This window comes from Cuculus canorus, chromosome Z (assembly GCF_017976375.1).
Source record: "Cuculus canorus isolate bCucCan1 chromosome Z, bCucCan1.pri, whole genome shotgun sequence".
Classification (NCBI taxonomy): Eukaryota; Metazoa; Chordata; class Aves; order Cuculiformes; family Cuculidae; genus Cuculus; species Cuculus canorus.
The window spans coordinates 63689999-63709572 of NC_071441.1; the positions used below are offsets into that span (position 1 = coordinate 63689999).

The 19574-nt window shown below is 36.3% G+C and overlaps 1 protein-coding gene across 1 annotated transcript in view; it reads left to right on the plus strand.

Annotated features, from left to right (window-relative positions):
- SNX2 (sorting nexin 2) overlaps window positions 1-18786 on the plus strand; it is a 35957-nt gene extending 17171 nt beyond the window's left edge. Inside the window, exons 3-15 of the mRNA XM_054054116.1 lie at window positions 1020-1183; window positions 2469-2535; window positions 3363-3406; window positions 3495-3636; window positions 6912-6990; window positions 10055-10130; window positions 11411-11524; window positions 11752-11845; window positions 13602-13807; window positions 14809-14952; window positions 17600-17680; window positions 17789-17860; window positions 18679-18786. Of these exons, the coding sequence (XP_053910091.1) occupies window positions 1020-1183; window positions 2469-2535; window positions 3363-3406; window positions 3495-3636; window positions 6912-6990; window positions 10055-10130; window positions 11411-11524; window positions 11752-11845; window positions 13602-13807; window positions 14809-14952; window positions 17600-17680; window positions 17789-17860; window positions 18679-18729 (1334 nt within the window). The 3' untranslated portion in view covers window positions 18730-18786. The remainder of the gene's footprint in view (window positions 1-1019; window positions 1184-2468; window positions 2536-3362; window positions 3407-3494; window positions 3637-6911; window positions 6991-10054; window positions 10131-11410; window positions 11525-11751; window positions 11846-13601; window positions 13808-14808; window positions 14953-17599; window positions 17681-17788; window positions 17861-18678) is intronic.
- Window positions 18787-19574: the final 788 nt, after the last annotated feature.

Genomic DNA, 19574 nt, shown 5'->3' on the forward strand with positions numbered 1-19574 from the left:
AACTTTGCAGTAATAAATTGTATGATTTATTGGATGGTATTTCCAGTTCTATTTTTACGTTGCTAGCAGATTACAGGCTGATCTGGAGAAGCAAACAATCCTGTGTGGGACAAAAATGAGGCTTTTTTTTAAAAAAATACACAATAAAAACATTTCACAAATTTTAAAGTAGATTTGATCTTTAAAAGTAGATATGATCTCCTCTTTTCTGAACCTTGAATAAGGACTGATTATATTGATTACAAGCACTAGGCTTTAAAAAGTTTGGAAGAAAGGTGGCTTATTTTTTTTCTGAAAATTGAGTGGTTCATATAGACAGAAGTTGCATTCACAGCTCTCTTCCAAATTGCATCCTAAACCTTTTTGGTAACTGTGAATAACTCTGAGTGGATCTATTTTAGTGCCTTTTTGCCTACATGGTGAAGTCCTTGCCACAGGATGTCTAGTTTGTAGTGGGACTTGAGATCAGTTGGGAATTCAATTCTGATATCAAATTACTGTTCTGTTGTCAATATTATCTCTTAAGGAACTAGAATTCTTCCAAATGCACATTTAGGGGGAACCACAGCATTAGTAATTTAAGCTAGAACAGGAACTTCTCTGTATGCAGGAAGTGTGTAGTTTGCTAGTGCTCAGAATCAGTTAATGGAGGAAAGTACGTGGGATTTGTAGAGTAGAGATTTACATCCTCTTTGAAGACAGATAACTATCTACAGTCTGAAGAAAATACTTATTCTCTACTGAAATGTTTTAAGCCCCATAGAGGCTGAAAAATAGAGACAAAGCTTGTCAGTCTTACTAGGCTGAATGTCTCACCTGCTGATGTTTCTTTTTTACAGGTTGTGGGCTTTTGGCAGGGGCAGAGGTGTGTAATGGTGGTGTAACTTCATTTACCACATGGCTTGGTCTGCTCATGTGTCAGCTCATATGACTAAAATCAGTCATTGTTCAGAATGCAAATATCCATCCTATCTACAATTGCACAAAAGCTTCTTCGCTAACTCAGAATGTTTGTCTAGAAGCGACAGAAGAAGTTTCACTGGACAGTCCTGAGAGGGATCCAATACTTTCACCAGAACCTACTCCTGCCATCACTCCTGTAACGCCTACTACATTAGTTGCTCCCAGAATGGAATCGAAAAGCATAACATCCCCAGTGATTTTTGACAGATCCAGAGAGGAGGTAGGCAGTAAAATTCTAAGTAATAGAAATTTCTTGTTTGTTTTTTTAAATTTTTTTTCTTGTTTTAAAATGACAGTGTCATTTTGAATGTAAATGCGTCATGGGATCATCCTTAGCCAAAGTAAAGTATCTAAAAGAAAACCTATTCTGTTTATTTTGTGCATATAGTTAAGTATGAATTTGATTCATGAAAATACCGTAACAATTCATTGCTTAAGAGATGATGTTGGAGATCTGTAGTGTGAAGATTAAGATGCTCCATTCCTTCAGAATAGGTATTGTGGAAGTGTATGTAGGAACAAGGCAAGAGCTTGCCACAGGAGAAACAATGATATATATGATAACTCTTACTAGCATGTTAACTTGGTTTTCTGAAACTGTTGTTAATGGGGAAATGGAGGAAGCAGTTGTTAGCATTATCCTGCATGCTAACAAGCAGCTGAGGCTAATGGTATTTTTAACATTGCTCTTTATATTTGGTGTTCCATTCAAAGCCTGGGCATTGCTGAATGCCATTCATTCTGGAGTGTTCTGTTACTGGACAGTGCCTGCACTAAATGAGTTTGCGGACAACACTCACCTGTGATTCCATGATGGCTATTTCTCCAAAGACTGGAAGATAGCATTTTATTCTGACTTTTCCCCCTTTCAGCACTGGTACTATGTCACTTCTTAGTTTCTTAGGATCTTTGGTTTTATCAAACTTATATATTACGTGAAATATTACAAAATTCTCCACAGAAGCATCAGAAAAATCTGTCTGTTACTTTTGCCTTCCCAAGCTCTTCTGCTACCGGTGCCATTAATAAAAAGGTATATCTGTCCTTTGATTAGAGGCATGTAGAAACATTGCAAAGGAGAGTGGATTTGGAACCATAGTACTTTCTAACATTGGAGGAGATGCAAAGAACATACTTCTAAGAAAAATAGTGACTAAAAATTTTGAGGCTAACGAGTCCTGAGAAAAGGCTACTGTACTAAAAGCTTTTGCAGGAAGGCTTAGAACTAAAATCGTAGAATCATTTAGGTTGGAAAAAAACTTTGAGATCCTCAATTCCAACTGTTAACCTAACACTGCACAGTCCACCACGTGAACTTTGTTGCACTGACAATCAGTGTTAAAAATTGTATTCACTTAACGTTGGATGGTGTGTTTTGCGGGGTTGTGTAATTATGCAGATATACTGACTTTTTCTTCTCATTCTTCTTTCATACCCTTATCCTTGTAACCATACGTAATAAGAATGCATGTCACCTTGTTAAATATGACGTATCTTTTTCTCAGATTGAAGAGGAAGCAAATGGTGATTTGTTTGATATAGAAATCAATGTATCAGACCCAGAGAAAGTTGGTAAGTCTTATCCCTTGAAGACCATTCTGAGATTTTGGCACGATTGCTTATTCAGTTATCTTTTTGGCAGTTCTTAGTATCTAAATAAAATGCTATTTAATTTATATTTTAGAACAGAAAGTGTGTAGAGGGATTAAAATTAATACTAAGTATGTAATTAGTACATTAAGTACGTTTTTGCCTTAGTCTCCACTGGCAACCTCTCTTCCCTCAATTTTCAAGAGAATGGATCACAAGGCAGATGGGGAGCAGAGTCCCTTCCGCTGTCAAGAGCAGATCAGGCAATCACTCTCGTGAGAGCTCACCTGGAGCACTGCGTCCAACTCTGGGGCAGTCAGCACAGGAAAGACATGGGCCTGTTGGAGTGGGGCTGGAGGAGGGCAACCAAAATGATCAGCAGGATGGAACGTCTCTCCTATGAAGAAAGACTGGTAGAGTTGGGGTTGTTCAGCCTAGAGGAGAGAAGGTTTTGGGATGACCTTGTGGCAGCCTTCCAGTACTTAAAGGGGGCCTGCAGGAAAGCTGTGGACCAACTTTTTAGCAAGGCCTGTTGTGACAGAACAAGGATTAATGATTTTAAACAAAAAGAGGGCAGATGTAAGGAAGAAAATTTTACAGTGAGGGTGGTAGAACACTGGGACAGGTTGCCCAGAGAGGTGGTGGATGCCCCATTGATGGGAACATTCAAGGCCACGTTGAATGGGGCTCTGATCAGCCTGATGGAGTTGGAAGATGTTGCAGCCTATGGTAGGTGGGTTGGATTAGATAACCTTTAAAGGTCCCTTCCAGCCCAAACTATGATTCTAAGTATCTTAATTTTCTTACAGGTGATGGCATGAATGCTTATATGGCATACAGAGTAACAACTAAGGTAACTACTGCAATATGTATTTGCAAATAACTTTATATCATAGCTGAGTAGATGGATCAGTAATTCATAATGAATTTTCTTTTTTAAGACATCACTTTCCATGTTCCACAAAAATGAATTCTCTGTTAAAAGAAGATTCAGTGATTTTCTTGGCTTGCACAGCAAATTAGCAACAAAGTACATGCATATTGGTTACATTGTGCCTCCAGCTCCAGAAAAAAGTATTGTAGGTAAGTGTAGTTCCTATGAGGTTGATGTAAGCATGTCATTTAAGTACTGTAATGTGAATTAAGTATTTTCATACTTGTTGGGCTTGTTAAATAAATACTTCTCTGGACAAATATGAAGTACAACTTACGAGGTAATCCAAACTATTAAATATTATTCCTGTTCTGTATTTTAAAAAAGTTCAGGCTAAATTGGGAAGATATGTACTGGCCTCTTCCTAACTCAGACCGGCACTGATGATAAGAAGAACATTTGTCTTAATCCATGGCCTTCTTTTTCTTATCTATCGTTCTTTCTTCACTGTTGCCCTTCAGGAGCTGATTAGTCTATCAAAACAAAGATGTTAATTGAAAGTCTATTTTTAACTTGTGCTGTTATCAGTTGCCTGCAATATACAGGACTTCTTATGTACTCCACCTCACTAATCCTTCAGTCTGTTTCTTTTGGTTATGGTGAACACTAAAACTTCTAGTTACTTCTTTAAAGTTCTAATTAAGAAAATGTTTTTGAGTGATGCTAGTCTTCGTGAATGCCTTCAAAGATTAATCCTTTCTCCGTGAACTAAGAAGCAGGCCTGATGGATTGAAGCAGCTTCAATTTATGAGCTCTAAGTAGCAGAGGTTCTTGCAAAATAATTAAACATTTAAATCAGTAAAACCTGTTGAACTCTTTTGGCTTACCGATATAAATAAGGAATTGGACTCTAGAATGCTGTTTGATGTGTAGGGAATGGCAGGACTATTTTTTCAGTAGTTTAGTCTGTAAAGCTAAACGGAGCAGTTTTTCATGCAAGTAGGAATAAGCAGACTGAGTAGGTGTAGGCAGAAGAAAGCTTGGTAAGGTCATACTTTTAGTTCTGTGGAAAACGACTGTATTTTTCGATTGAAAATTAGAATTTTTGGTAGTTTTTGAAAATAATTATGATTCTATAACAACCCATTTTTCATGTTATGAAAGTAGGTTTGATTGCAAATGCTAACAGTGGTTATAAAAATGGGTTGAGGCTTCTAGTCAGGTCCTTTGGATGATACTACTTTTAAGGCATTTATGACAGCATGCAATTATGTGAAAATGTAGTACTTACAGGTGAATGTGACTGTGATGCAAGACAAAGCTTGAGCTGGATTTGAGATACTGCTTGAACAAAACTAGTGTAAATACTGATGCACCTGGAAGTATGTAAAATGATGAGATTTGCAGTGTGGGCAAGCACTGGCTGTCAGTTTACATCCTTGTACAGAGACCTTGTTAAGCTACAGATAAGTTGAGGAAACTTACAGACTCAGTGAGGAAACTCACTTCCCAAAGATTATGAAACTCCCACTTTAAACTTCAGTCCACAGAGAGTCATTTAGTATATATGTAGTCCATTCTGGAGAAAAAGGGGGATTTTAGGCTGATTTAAAATGAGCATCCTAAAGCAGAGAGCTGGCAAAATAGCTGTGAGTAAGATGACATACTGTGTTTGCATCATGTGGTTTTTTTTAAAGTCCTCATTCAGTGTTATGCAGTGTGCATTGGATAAAAGTCCTTAGCCTCTTTGTTGTGTTACATGTTGACAGCACTGGAGTTTCAAGTTCCAACTTTGATGATGAGCGGAAGGGGCTGGTATTTCAGACCTTACTCACAAACTGAAGTGGTCAATTACTGACTATGGAACAGTAGGATAAAACTGAGTCAGTGGTAATCTAGAGTTGGACATTCATTTAAACTACCTCTCTTCTTACATATATATGTTAGCAAATCAATTTTCCAGTTTTAAGAAAATTATCTATCGTGGATTCTTTCCTATGAAGGATTAGAGTGCTTGTGCTACAGAAATGGCTTTTACGCTTGCATTTAAATAGGCTTATATTAGCAGAGAAAGAATCCTGGCATGATATCTAGATCTAAACTGTCAATATCGCAGGTTAGGAATTCTTCATATTGGTCATTTCATTACATATACATTTCTTTTCCTCGTGAACCTCTGTTGCTATCAAATGTGAAGGATCTTTTGTGTTAAATGGCAGCACTTGGTGCTTTCTGCAGTGAAATATTAATGAGTAGTAGTACTCTAAAGCAAAAAGTGCGTGAAAGCATGTGAATTACCTCACCTTTTTTGTAATACTTTAATCCTTATACTTAAAATCGTATTTGATTTTACAGGTAAGTTGGATTTAAAATTATGCTACACTGTATAGTATACCTTTTAAAAAATGCTGATTGGATTTATTTTCATCATGTTACAGAGAAGGAAAAACTAAGGCTTCACTGAGAGGTTAAGGGTCCCTCTTTTTTCCTGTAAGGAAGCTGTTTGTCCCCTCCATGGATTACAGTGTGACACTTCTAAAGGCAGAAGGGAAATTGGGTGAGGAACAACTTTGGGAACTGTTGGCCTGGCAGGTCACAGAGTACATGTTCAGAATCTCAGGGCTTTTAGCTGGAGAAGCATAGAACTAACAGAGCAGGTATACACTACAGGTAGAAAAAAGAAGTTTGGACTGTGTCATTATATTTCTCCTGTGTTTTAGGAAGTAAGAATAATTATGAATGTTCAGTGTTTCCTGGTGTTTTTCATGGGATTCAGGTTCTTAAACTCACTGGGTTTGGGTCTTTAGCGCGAAGTATATTGAGCTCAGCCTGACAGTTGTAGAGCTCTTCTGTTGCTGAGATTGAATGTATTCCTCATACAGTAATGCATCGATAAGTTTGGCTTCCCTGTCATAGTTACTGGCTACTCTTGACTTGGGCAGAGGAAGCGATGTAAAGCCACATACATTTTGTTCCATGAATTCTACTCTCCATTTAGTTTGTAGTTGTTCATATGATTCAGAGCCATCAGAGCTGGTTAGTTTGCCTTAATTGACAAAAAAACTTAGTTTTAGAACTTAAAAAAAGAGCAGAATGAAAATATTGGGAATAAGCTTACCAGTTAATAGGCTTATAACCTGAGATTTATTTTCCTGTTCAGGTGGGTAACTGCTCTCTTCTTCTGGATGCTAGTGACCAGTAGGACACTGATCTTCAGTTAAATTGTCTTCTTAAATGCAAATTAAACTAGTTTTGTGTAATTTATAGTCATATTAAAGGAAAATGTATATTTCATGGAGCTGCTTTCACAGAACCAGGCAGCGTTCTGTGCTGATTTTTTTTTTTCTGTTCCTGTGTAGTGTTTTTCATTATAGCTTGGCTTAAATACATAAACTTAGTTGAGCATTATCTTCTAATCACATCAGTTATGTTAATGATTTATTTACAATAAAATAAAATCAATGTGATGCCATTTTCTTCGAAGGCATGACCAAGGTTAAAGTAGGCAAAGAAGATTCTTCATCTACAGAATTTGTAGAGAAAAGAAGAGCAGCTCTAGAAAGGTAATGTATGATAAACCTCTTTAGCCTCAGAATGACTTTTAAAGTATGACATGGGCTCTGTAATTGGGGCCTGGGCCATGTATACTTAGATGGTTTCTAGATGCTGTGTGCACCTGCCAAATTTCTGTGTAGAAATGGATTTATTCCCAGTAATAATGGGAAAGGTAGCCTTATTCGTAGAGAGGATTGTAGCTAACTCTTCTCAAACTAGTTGATGCTTAAAATTTAGATTGCGGAGATCTGGTACATAAAACTTTATTTACAATCAGCTTATTTAGGCGTTTTAGGTTTAAGGAATTACAGCACATTAGCAGTATATCTGTTGCATAGAAAATCAGCTTTTGGGCAGACGGATGGGTGAAGGAGACCTTCAGTCACTTGAAAGTAGAATGACCTTCCAGTGACTTACAGTATATTGATGTGACTAGCTGAATTTTGGCACAAGAGAGATTGGATCTCTGTCACCCTGCAGTAGTATACAGCTAATATTGTCCATGTGTCTTTGCTGGAAACGTACTACGTTATTTTCCCCTGTCGACATGGCTAGTGAATCCTTTAGAAAGTGACTAACTATACAATCTTTATTTTGGTATGATTTTTTTAATACGCCCATTGCTGTCCTGCAGTTGCATCATATGAGAATAATATACGTTGTAACAGTATCAGTTAAACTAGAAGTTTAGGAGAAGTCAGACATTTTAGATTGTATGTTGAAAGACCTATGTAGTAGATAATGTATGATGCTCTTGAACTTCTGGAGTTCCAGAGCCAATCTTAAATAAAAATCAGAGTCTTTTTGCTAATATATTAAATGTATGAACATATGAAACACTGAACCTCAAAATACTGATAGATTGTTCCATCTTAGTTACCTGTTACTGAAAATTGGCATAGCTTAACATTTGCCACTTTAAATTGCACCCAAAAGTTATTGATGTTGTTTTGTCACTTGGAGCAGAACTGTGAAACACGTTCTGATTATTCAAGAGGTCTGTTGCTAAAGGACCATTGTTGTGATACATGAAGACTTGGGCTACTAGCTAAGATCAGGGTAATTGAGCTTGGGTAACTGAACAGATACTTCCACACAACTTTAGGTCTCTCTGTATTAGAGATGACCAATTTCCCCGTTGGTTGCTTACTTGAACAGTGGAAGTAGGATTATAAAAAGTTTAATTTGCAAGCTTGTGTGCATGGTGCTGTTTCATTTATTTGTTAAAGGAATCACACTATTGTACCACTTCTAGTGAATGCTGAATATTCCTCTCATACTGGAGAAGGGACACCACAGGACTTTGGACAATGTTGGGGAGGCTTCACAGTATATTCCATTTGTATTTTTCAGAATCATTATGAATGTCTGCTCTGGCAAGGATTAACTTTTTCATTACGCCAACTTTAGCTGTCTTTTCCTTTTACAATCAAAAAATTACCTACCTAACAAAGTTTTCAGAGAGTGTTTAGAGGTAGTGGTTCTGTTGTTCTTGCCCTGTATCTGAGGAACAGATATTAATGTTGCCCAGAAAGTCAGACCAAAGAAATCTGCTTCAATTTGCTCTAACTTTTTTAACAGAGAACTATGGGGAAAGTGGGCAGGAAAAGCAATGCACCTTGTTAGATGAGTTCACTGAAATTTATGCCCTAGAGTAGTGAACTTAACATACTACAAGTCTGCCTGCTGGATGTCCTCAGGCACGTTGCCAGTTGTCTCCAGTGAAAATGTTAGAAGTCTCCCTTGGGGTACAGAGTACTCTCTAGCAGCAGATTTGTAAGGGAAAATCTCTGTGGTTGCTTGCCACATTCACTTTAACTTGTGCTTACTTGTTCTTGAGCACAGTACGAGCAAGGAAAAGTTGAGCAATCTGATTTATAAAATAGTTTCACTGCAACTCTTAGCTTCTTTAGGAAGAAAAATAAGGATCTGATGGAGGATGGGAAAAACACATTACTTTTACAATATTTATATACTTAAACTTTCAGTTAAAAGTCCCAGCCGGCATCACTTGCTAGGACAGCTTCTAAATTTTAATACAGTGAGGGTGTTCTGGTACTTTGCAGCTGAAGCTTGAGCAAAAACTGAAGTGTTGCAAAGAGTAGTGTGTGCTATTTCTTTCACTGCATCTTAACGAGCAGTGAATACTTTCTTTTTCAGTTCTTAGGGGAAGAATACTGTTAATTTCTCTCTTCAACCCATACTTGTTCAATCAACAGTTTCTAGTTCTAAGGAACATAAAAAAATTGCGAAGGGAAGGAGTTGCATTAGCATATTTTTGGGAGGTGGATGAGTCCTGTAGAACTGATATGGGTTTGAGTACAGCCAGTAAATAAAGGTTCATAGTTGGACCATAATAAAATCATTTCTCCTTTAATTCTAAAATGAATTTCCTTTAATTCTAAAACGAATTTCCTTTAATTCTAAAATAAGTTAGCCAGAATTATCTTTAACAAAAAGCCTGTCCACTGCACTCTGCAAGAATCTTTAAACCAGCTCATCTGTTTCTTTTCTGGCATAAATTGGCTATTATTAGAGGAAGAGAACTTCACTCAGCTGTTGAAACTATGAATTATAATATTTTACCACTGTCCAACATGTGGTTATGGCAGGTCCCACCTTAGTGAGCATGTGGTGTAAACAGGCAGTGTTAGAAACCACTACCTGCACCTTTGGAATGGAACGGAGTGCATGGAACTAAATCACTTTGTCAGAAGTTCCAGGTTCTGTGACAGCCTTACTAGACTAAAACTTAAGTGAAAGTTTCTACAGCTTAGTAGTCCTAGCTTGTAACTCTCTGTCGGATTTACCCCAGGTGCTTGTTGGTGGAAGGTGACAGAATGTGTAGGTATGATTTAAAGAGAAAGAGAGGGAGAGGAGTGAAGGGGCGTGGAGACAGAACTGTCATCTGGCCCTTTAGAGTTGCCTTTTAAGTGTGTTCAAGCCCCTTTAGAGCATGAGAGAGGGTATGTGCTACATTGTGCCCATTCTTTATATGAAGGACACTTTCCAGTACTGTCAGGCACATTGAATCTGGTTTGTTACCTAATATTTTAATTTTTGAAATCATAGGTATCTGCAACGAACCGTAAAACACCCAACCTTGTTACAGGATCCAGATTTAAGACAGTTCTTGGAAAGTTCTGAGGTATTTAAGTTCTTTTAAGTTTGCCTGTTTGTTTCTAGATATGGTAACCTACAAAGCAATATATTCTCTTTTTATTGAGACCTGGTCACCCAAATTCATATGAAATCAAATTGGGTTATACCCTTTGTGGGACGAAATGGCAGAGGATACTTAGGTAATAGTGTGCCTCTTCCTCTGATAAAACTTAAGAGTATTAGTGACCAAAAGCTATTTGATGTTCAGTGACTTCTCAAACAAGTCGATCTGTCCAGTTCTGAGTGAAGTTTGTCATACATGCTGAAAATCCATAATTGATGTTATTGATTGTTAAGTAAAATCAAGAATTAAACTGGCTTAAAAGCAACTGTCTTGCCTATAGGAGTCCAGCTTGAGGTATGCTGGTAGGATGTGAAAATGCTGACAATGCTGCTGCCCAGGCTAGATGTTTTATGAATAGAGGACTTCAGTCACCTGTGCTACCCATCTGGCACCTTTCCCAGTATTGAATAAATTGTTAAAGATATAATATCTCTTTATAAGTGTGCATAGTGGATTCACTGTAATACTGAACTGTCTTTTGGCCAGTGCCAATATCTTAGTTATACTAATAAGTCACAGAGACCTCACTACTGACAAAAGCATCCCTGATAGATAACTTGCAGTGTATTTGTCAATGCTGCTGACAGACAAAATCAACAGTAAATGGTCTGACATAGGGACCACCTTGTATGGCATATTCAGGCTAGCCTGAATAATAATATCAATTAAATTTAAAGTTTGTTAACTTACCCTTGAGGATTTCCAAGTACCTAAGCAAATACACAGTTCTCTTGATAATGCATGAGATTGGTTTTGATATCTGGCCTATACTGAAAAGCAAAAAGACATCAACCTTTTAGGACCAGCAAACAGAACAAATTTTGTATTACAATTAAATGTTTTACAGAATTTCTTTTGTCTAATTTGTTGTAAATCTAAGCTTTTCTGTTCCTGTGGTGGCGGTTTGTTCTCTATAGTGTATAGGTGGCTAGTTAGGACCTTTGGCTAGTTCATAATAACTTTGGACAAGTGGGTTGGTTGTTCCATTTAAATGTAAAAATGTAGAAGAAAAGTAAATAGTCTATATTTTTAAGTTTTCCTCTTGAGAATGTAAAAGTAGTAAATCTGAGAAATTAGATTCCGTTATATTGAAACACATAGGACTAAAGAAAACACTATATCCTTTTCTTTCCCCCTTGTGCCCAGTTAAACCTCCATCCTTTTAACCAGTCTGTTTGCCCTTATTTGTCATTCAATTCCAGCTGCCGAGAGCGGTTAACACCCAGGCTCTGAGTGGAGCAGGAATATTGAGGATGGTGAACAAGGCTGCTGACGCTGTCAACAAAATGACAATCAAGATGAATGAATCGGATGCAGTAAGAGCTGATTTTTCAGCTTGAATAATGAGACGAATTAATGAGCCTCAACAATTGCATTTTAAAGCTGTAGAAGTAGAAAATGGGTTATTAATTTGCTTATTGGCTTGAATTCTTAGCTGTATCAGTTGACCACACTGGTAGCATGTGGATAATTTGCTTCTTTAAAACCAGAAATGTTGCTGGTAATCTAATTTGTAATGCTTGCCTCTTTCATCTTTTGTCAGTGGTTTGAAGAAAAACAGCAGCAATTTGAGAATCTGGATCAGCAACTTAGGAAACTTCATGGCAGTGTTGAAGCGTTAGTCTGTCACAGAAAAGGTAACTTCACTTTTTTGCGGCTATATGAACTGAAGTGCTTGTAACTTAAGGAAATGGTGATGAAACAAAAGCTTAGTATGTCAGAGCACGTAAATAATTGAGTTATACAGTATATTTTAATACAAAAATCTTCTAGTTGTACATTTTAGTTTAGACTGCTCTAGCGGTTTTGTGTACCTATTTTTGCTCTTAATTTTAACCAGACTGTCTGACATTCCTGAAGTTAGTGTATCAATTTAGCGTAATTTTTTTCTTGCAGAGATTCAATACCATACCTAGCAAGTGAATCTACTACAGCAGACATCCATAAATATATCTGTAGGACTCATGGCAAAAGTAATTTCCTTCTGAACAAAAAGTGGCTGCATACATCCATTTAAACATCTTTTGGTTCAGTATTGCTTTGTTAACTGAGTTTAAGCTCATAAACAGGAATTTACTGTTCTTAATTTGGTTCATATATTAATATATCATCAAGCTACAGTTAAGGTAAACTTTTCTGGAAAGATAAGTAGTCTCAGAATATCAGCTTTTGGTTTACCTGTTTTAGAGAGAAGCAAAGTGTGTAAGTTTATATTTTAATATATTTTAATATATTTTGCTGTGTTGTCAAAGACAACTTTCCATCAGATGATTTTTTAAAAAAACCCAACAGCAAAACTTCCATTTGTAGTTCAAGACCATAAATGTGCCTTGAGACTATTGTATTATGGTAAAATATGGGATCACCTTTCAGCTCTTCACTTCCCAATGCGTTTGAAAATATCTTCAGTTGCTTTCTCGTAACTCTATCAGGAATTACTTCCAGTATTAAAGAATCTTTAGCCAGATGTCCGCAGGACTAAAGAGTATTTTAAGAACTAATGGAAAATCACACTATTTATCTGCTGTTGATTCAACACCTGCTCACAGATGTGAAGAAGGGCTTATTTTTTATAAAATTAGTTTAAGTTATACATGTTTAAAATATATGAAGACATTTTGCTTCTACAAACGTTGCTGGTGTCATGACTCTGCAGAAGCAGCACAGTTGCAAACAAGCTTGCACTTTTAATCCTGAAGTAATTTGGATTGAGCAGTTGTACAAAGGTCCTTTGTAAGACTTAAGTTTGTACAGGATGTCTTACATGGGATTTAATGAGACAGTTGCCCTAGTGTTTGTTAATAAATAACCTCAAAACTTCACCTTCATAGATGCCAACCATGCTAGTATGTGGGGTTTTTTTGCCTTTTAAGGCATGTCAGAATGTGACAAGACATTACAGCATGCACAGTTAAAGGTACTTTAGTCAATGAAACAGTCCAACAGAAGTAAATTCTACTCAAGGGCCTGGTTGTTTCCTGAAATGGCTGAGGTTTTTTTCTACTCTGAACTGCGTGGAACAACTATTAAAATTATTTTGAATTTGTTCTCTAGGTGACTTGGCTTTTGGTTTGTGAACTTGCATTTTTTTCTTTGAAATAGACAGTTGGATAATACCAAAGTGTCAGTATTTTTCGTGTCTTCTCGTAGACAGAGTAGGCATGACATCAACAGGCTCAGCAAAATATTTACTGATGGAGAGGGTTTTTTGTGCAATTTTTCTCCTAAGTGTGGTTTCAATGTGATCTCCGTGTGTATTTTACCGTGAGCTTTAGCAAATACAGATTATTTTTCAGTTGGTGAAGGTGGGATTTAAATAGGTCCACTGTTCTATGCTGCAGAGTAATAAAACAAATTAACTGCATTGTACTGAACATTACTCCTGTATTTCAGAGCTTTCAGCCAACACAGCTGCCTTTGCTAAAAGTGCTGCTATGTTAGGTAACTCTGAGGACCACACTGCTCTATCTAGAGCTTTGTCTCAGCTTGCAGAGGTTGAGGAAAAGATAGATCAGTTGCATCAAGAACAAGCTTTTGCCGACTTCTATGTGTTCTCAGAACTGCTTGGGGATTACATTCGTCTCATCGCTGCAGTAAAAGTGAGTACTACTAGGAAAAATACTGATTTTAGCTTTTAAATGCATATTCCTCAAATTGTAAATTAAAGGTAAATGAATGTGTGCATTTGCATGTACAACACAGTTAAGACTAAGTTTTTCTCCGGAAATTCTAGCTGAGTAAAATGAATGCATCTATGATAAGTTACTGCATTGATAAAAATGGTTGTGATAAAAAATGGGAATGGATTAATAAGATCCAGACAAAATGTAAATTCTGAACACCATCTACTTTAGGCAGTGCTTATTGTGCATTGTATTTGGGGACACCGTGCACTACAGTGACTAAGCATACTGTACTTGTTTCTTTGAGGTTACCTATTTTTACAGTATGCTCATAGATTTTGAGAACATGATTTGGCCATATAAATAGTTTCTGTAAATAAGAAACAAGTACAGTTTGTGAATCTACATCTCATTGAAAAAATACTCAATTTTGGTGTAATCATGCTGAACAGCATAATTAGGCTTTGACATGGGAAGGGGTGTCTATGAATTTTATTCAGAAATATCTTTGGACTTGCCAAGTTCTTGTCAGTACATATTTTTCTCTTTATTTTCTTTTTTTTTTTTTACAATGTATATTTTAATTCTGCTACTTTAGATGATTGCTAACAACTATGTATTGCTGAATATGTATGTAATCCATATGCATGAAAAGTTTGCTAGAATCTGCATTTAGAGAAATATTTGCATAATAAAGCACTTTGTAATGCTTGTTTTGGTAGTCTTTTGGTGGAATTAGGAACATAAAATGGTTTGGGGCACTAAAGTGTCTGCTCTGAAAAGGCTTCTTGAATACCTTGTTATTTGTGGGATGCATTGAGCTGTGCAAGCCTGCTGTCAAATTAAATGCAAGAAGACACAGTGATGTTTCTTTGAGTGTACTTATTCCAGTTTTATGCAGAATTACCTTTTCCTACTAAGAATTTAGATAGCTCTAACAAATTCCAGTTGTTTAATAAACATACATGTCCTTATAGGGTGTGTTTGATCATCGAATGAAATGCTGGCAGAAGTGGCAAGATGCTCAGGTCACTTTACAAAAAAAACGTGAAGCTGAAGCAAAGCTCCAACTTGCCAACAAACCTGATAAATTGCAGCAAGCTAAAGATGAGATAAAAGAGGTAATGTTGTCAGACATTATTCTGGACGCCAGACAACCTGCATTAACTCGTTCATTCTGCATCAGTGCACTATTTTATACCATTTTTATTTACAAATCACTTACTCATTTGCTGTTTTCCATATTTACTGAAATTGTTTAAAGGGATTTATTTAAAACATTGAATGTGTGCAATTGTTACTCATTGCAAAATCTGTAAGGCAGTTAATACTGTCTCTACAGAGTCTGGGAGATGGGAGGAGGGGAACATGGAGAAGTTAAATAATGCTTTAACTGTTAACAGATTGCTTTGGTAGGCAGAGGAACATCTCTTGGCCTCTAAATCTATAATCCAGCTAAGACAACTAATGGAGAACTGTTCCCGTGTTTTGCTTAATTATGCAGCATATCTACCCATATATATGTGTGTATGTATATATGGTGTAATTTCAGTAAAAATAAATCTAACATGTTGAAGTGTCATAATTTATACACTTTTTCTGTCATGCTTCACTAAGGAAATTGAAGAGGTAGGACAACTTAATTATTTAACATTTATGCATTCTAATTATGCACCAGTATTCTTCCATTAAACAATGGGAGAACATCATGGCAGTTTTCAAGCTCTCCGTACGCAGTTACTTTGTTGGCTTCCTCACTGGTCACTAACCACATGCTATTTTGTTCTTTCTGCCCTTCAATCTATTTTACATATGGCATTGAACTTGCTCATTAACTTGGCTTTCTTCTCAAAAAAAGGCCTTTGTTTATTGTGAAAACTCTTGTATGACCACAGTCTTGCTAGTTGTCTCTCCTGTCCATCCACAAAACAAGTGAGCTGGAACTGTACATCAAAAATACTTCCTGAGTATTGGAAGTAGTTGGAAGTAGTCAGTGATCCCTTCTCAGTCCCAATACTAAAAGAATTAATTATGTTGTTCCCAAAGCATTTTTTGTCTACTTTATTTGGTGATTAGAGAAGGTTATTAGTAAACCCACGATTTGAATATGCTGATCAGAAGTTATTGCTGCTATTGAAATACATTGTGTTCTTGAATTCTCTAGTAGTAGTCCTTCTGGCATAGAAGTTAGAAAGTAGAAGCCTACACAACTTGAGCTTCATCCATGACTCGGTTGGTTTTTGCAGATAAAAGGCTAATGAACAGTCCTAGAAATACCTTATTGAGTAAGGAGAAATTGCTCCTTGTCAGAAAGTGTAAGATGGCAGACTATTATCCAGTGATTATTTGTATGGAACCTGGCACTTGGGCATGATGAAACTGTGATGATAGATCCATTAGGCCTGTAGAGGCTTTCCATGGAGTCTCAGCCACCTCTAGTTACTGTGGTAGGAAGGCACAGGCTGTCTTGACCTTTTCCTTGGCTGAGTTTCAGTTATTATTAGATGACTTTTCAGGGGGTTCTCCTATGAATGGTGTCCTATTATGACTTATTGCATAGCTTCATGATGTCTATCAGAAAAGGAAAAATAGAAACGCATAGATATTTATTGGAACATAGGTGGTGTTCAACTCATATCACAATAGTAACTTGGCACTGCACCCAAAACGCTTTTGGGAATAAATGTCACCACTGGATTGCTAACAGGAACATGCTATATTGAAGTAAGTTGCTTCCCTGCTGCCTTTTTTGAGAAAGGTAAGTGTTACTGGCTATACTGGCTCCCATGACTCAGTTAATTTGTTGAGATGAACAGACAGTAGTTGCGTTTTAAATAGATTAGCCTGCATGCATTTTGAAGTGTGAAGCTGATAGGGTTTTTTACAGTATAACTACTCAGCTTAAATTTAACAATACAATAGGTGTGAAAGCAGTTACAAGATAATGTAGATGATATTTATCTCTTATTGTGTAGCTGGATGTCTTTTCCCATAAACTAAGGAGGAACATAACCTAGTGTCATGTATGCCTCATGAATGTCACACTCCCAGTGTGGCAAAACCACACAAGCAACTTCACTTCCTCTGAATTTTCCTTTTGTGCTTTTCTTACCTGCAATAACTTTTCTACTCCTGTTTTCTACAAAACCAGTTCCCAGTGAACAATAAGGCATGTGCTTTGGCTTGCCCAAGCAACATGCATTCTGATTGGAAAGCCAGTATACAGATCCTCACTAACTTGTCATCACTAACTGCAACAGAAATGTGTTAAAGATAATCATATACTTGACCATAAGTAGAGATGAAGATTTAAGTATCTTCTCTGGGATTAAGAAAGTACAAGGAATTAACTCTTTTAAACTTGATTGGGCAAGTAGTCACAGAAAGTTTACAAGTTTATATTCATTTTATATCAGTGTTTATAAATGGCACAGCAGGTAAAGCTTCAGAGATCCTTTTCCTTTTCTAAAGAACCTTTAAAAATGTTAATGTGTTCCTTAATAGGAATACTCAAGATATTTTTTGCATTTCATCTATAGATAGTATTACCTTAGAGATGCCATTATTTTAACTGATCTGGTGACATCCTGCTATACAAATTGTTACTTAGAAATAGTTATTGTAAGACTTTCCCATAAGTATGCAAAAAACCCAAACAGGTCCTTTTCAGCTCTTGAGTCACTGTCATTAATATACTAAAAAATTCAGATGCTGATAGGCTGAATGGATAACACAAAGTCTTATCTCTGCATGTCTTTCCTTTGCCAGTGGGAGACAAAAGTTCAGCAAGGGGAAAAGGATTTTGAACAGATCTCGAAAACCATTCGCAAGGAAGTGGGAAGATTTGAGGCATGTATAATTTTGTCCCAGTAAATAACAATTTTACTTTAGATAATATTTGATATTGCAAGTACAGTTGGTTAAGAGGTTAATATTCCATAATTTATTTATTAACAGAAGGAACGAGTGAAAGACTTTAAAACTGTTATTATCAAGTACTTAGAATCGTTAGTGCAAACACAACAGCAGGTAAGATAAAATTTAAGTTTTATCCAAGTTAATATTTAATATTTAATATTTAATGTTCCATATTAAGTTAGTTAAAAGAAAGACAAGCTTTAAGTATAGGAGTTTATAAAACATAAAGAACTACTTCTAGTCTGTACTGGAAAATAACAGTGATTCCAGTTTCCCAGCTGTTGCTATCCTCCCTTGCACAGCTGTAATTGAAGATAAGCAAAGGGAGAAACTCCTTAGCGATACGGGTGAGTCGAGGGTCTTATCTTCTTCTTCTAAAACTGAATTAATACTTTCACTGATAGTTTGGAGTAAATTGTAATGAATAGGTGCTTAGACTTACTGAGGAGATGTGAATACTTAAGTGTTGCTCTTTTAAAAACGTGTAAAATATTACTGAATAATGCAAAGCAATAAAACAGTTTAGTGATTCAGAAGTAGAACTTGTTCCCAAGATAGTGTCTGGAGTCTTTCTTCTGTTCATTTTAGAATATAACACTGTGGCTTTGTTTAATTTTATTTAATAAATAAATAAAAATGGTACCATTAGAGGTAAGAATAACAAACTGAGCAAACGGAGTTTACAAACAAATCCTGTATAGATGTGTTGTAAAACATGGCATTCAACATGAGGCAACAACTCTGCTGGTATGAGATTTGTGTATTACTTGGTTTTATTTCTTGCATTATGTAATAATGTGAATGGATAATATAAAGCAGCTATGTTCTTACTTTGTTTGCTGGAGACAAGTTTACCACAAGAGGAAAGTATATGTTTCCTTTTCCAGCTTCTGGTACTTGTTAGTGAGTGTTTTTCCTTTCTCTTCAAGCTAATTAAATACTGGGAGGCATTCCTACCTGAAGCCAAAGCCATCGCCTAAAAGAAGAATATTCCAAATGACAAGGCACTCTGGATTTTTGTCCTGCATAAAACTAAATTCCACAGTGAAATCACTTTAAATCATCTAAATAAACCACTATATATTTTACGAATTAACATGTGGCTTTTTTTATATACAATGACATTTTATTAACAAGCTGCATGTCCTGACCCTCTTTGAAGTGGACTGTGGCATGATGTTCTGCAATACATTGCTGAATTGAACACTATTGTGTCTTAATACTTGCACTAAAACGTGCACTGCAAGGCCAGAAAGCTGATATTTTTGTTCTTTACAATACAATGTTCTGTAGTACGTTTACCTGATCTTTATGAAACAAATTTAATTGCATTGATTAATGTGCACTTACACATTCCTGTACAAAATCATGTTTTTTGTGATTACAGTAATAAAGGGATGTACCTTGTGAAACATTAAGTACTCCTGTTCTTGTGTCTGGTGTTGTATTTACTGGTGTTTTTAGAAGTAGCATTTAGAATAACTTAAGATTATATCAAAGGCAGATACAACATTCTGTAAAGAATGCTGGAGAATGTATTAAAGATTCACGAACAAGTATTTGTGGTAAATATTCTGTTTTTTAATTCTGAATGTCTTCATTACAGGTATTTTCACCTGAAGTTATCACTGCCTTAGTAAACATTAATGTGTCAGTATTTAGAGGGTCAAAAACTGATGCTTGGGGAACAGTCAGGCATAAACCGGAATCTCTTCCAAGTGTTCTACAAAGTGTCTGAAGGGTTAGGATCACCTGCACAGTCAAATACTGATGTCCTGTTGAGCTGATAACATTTCACCAGTTGTCCTCTGTGGTCTCAGGATAC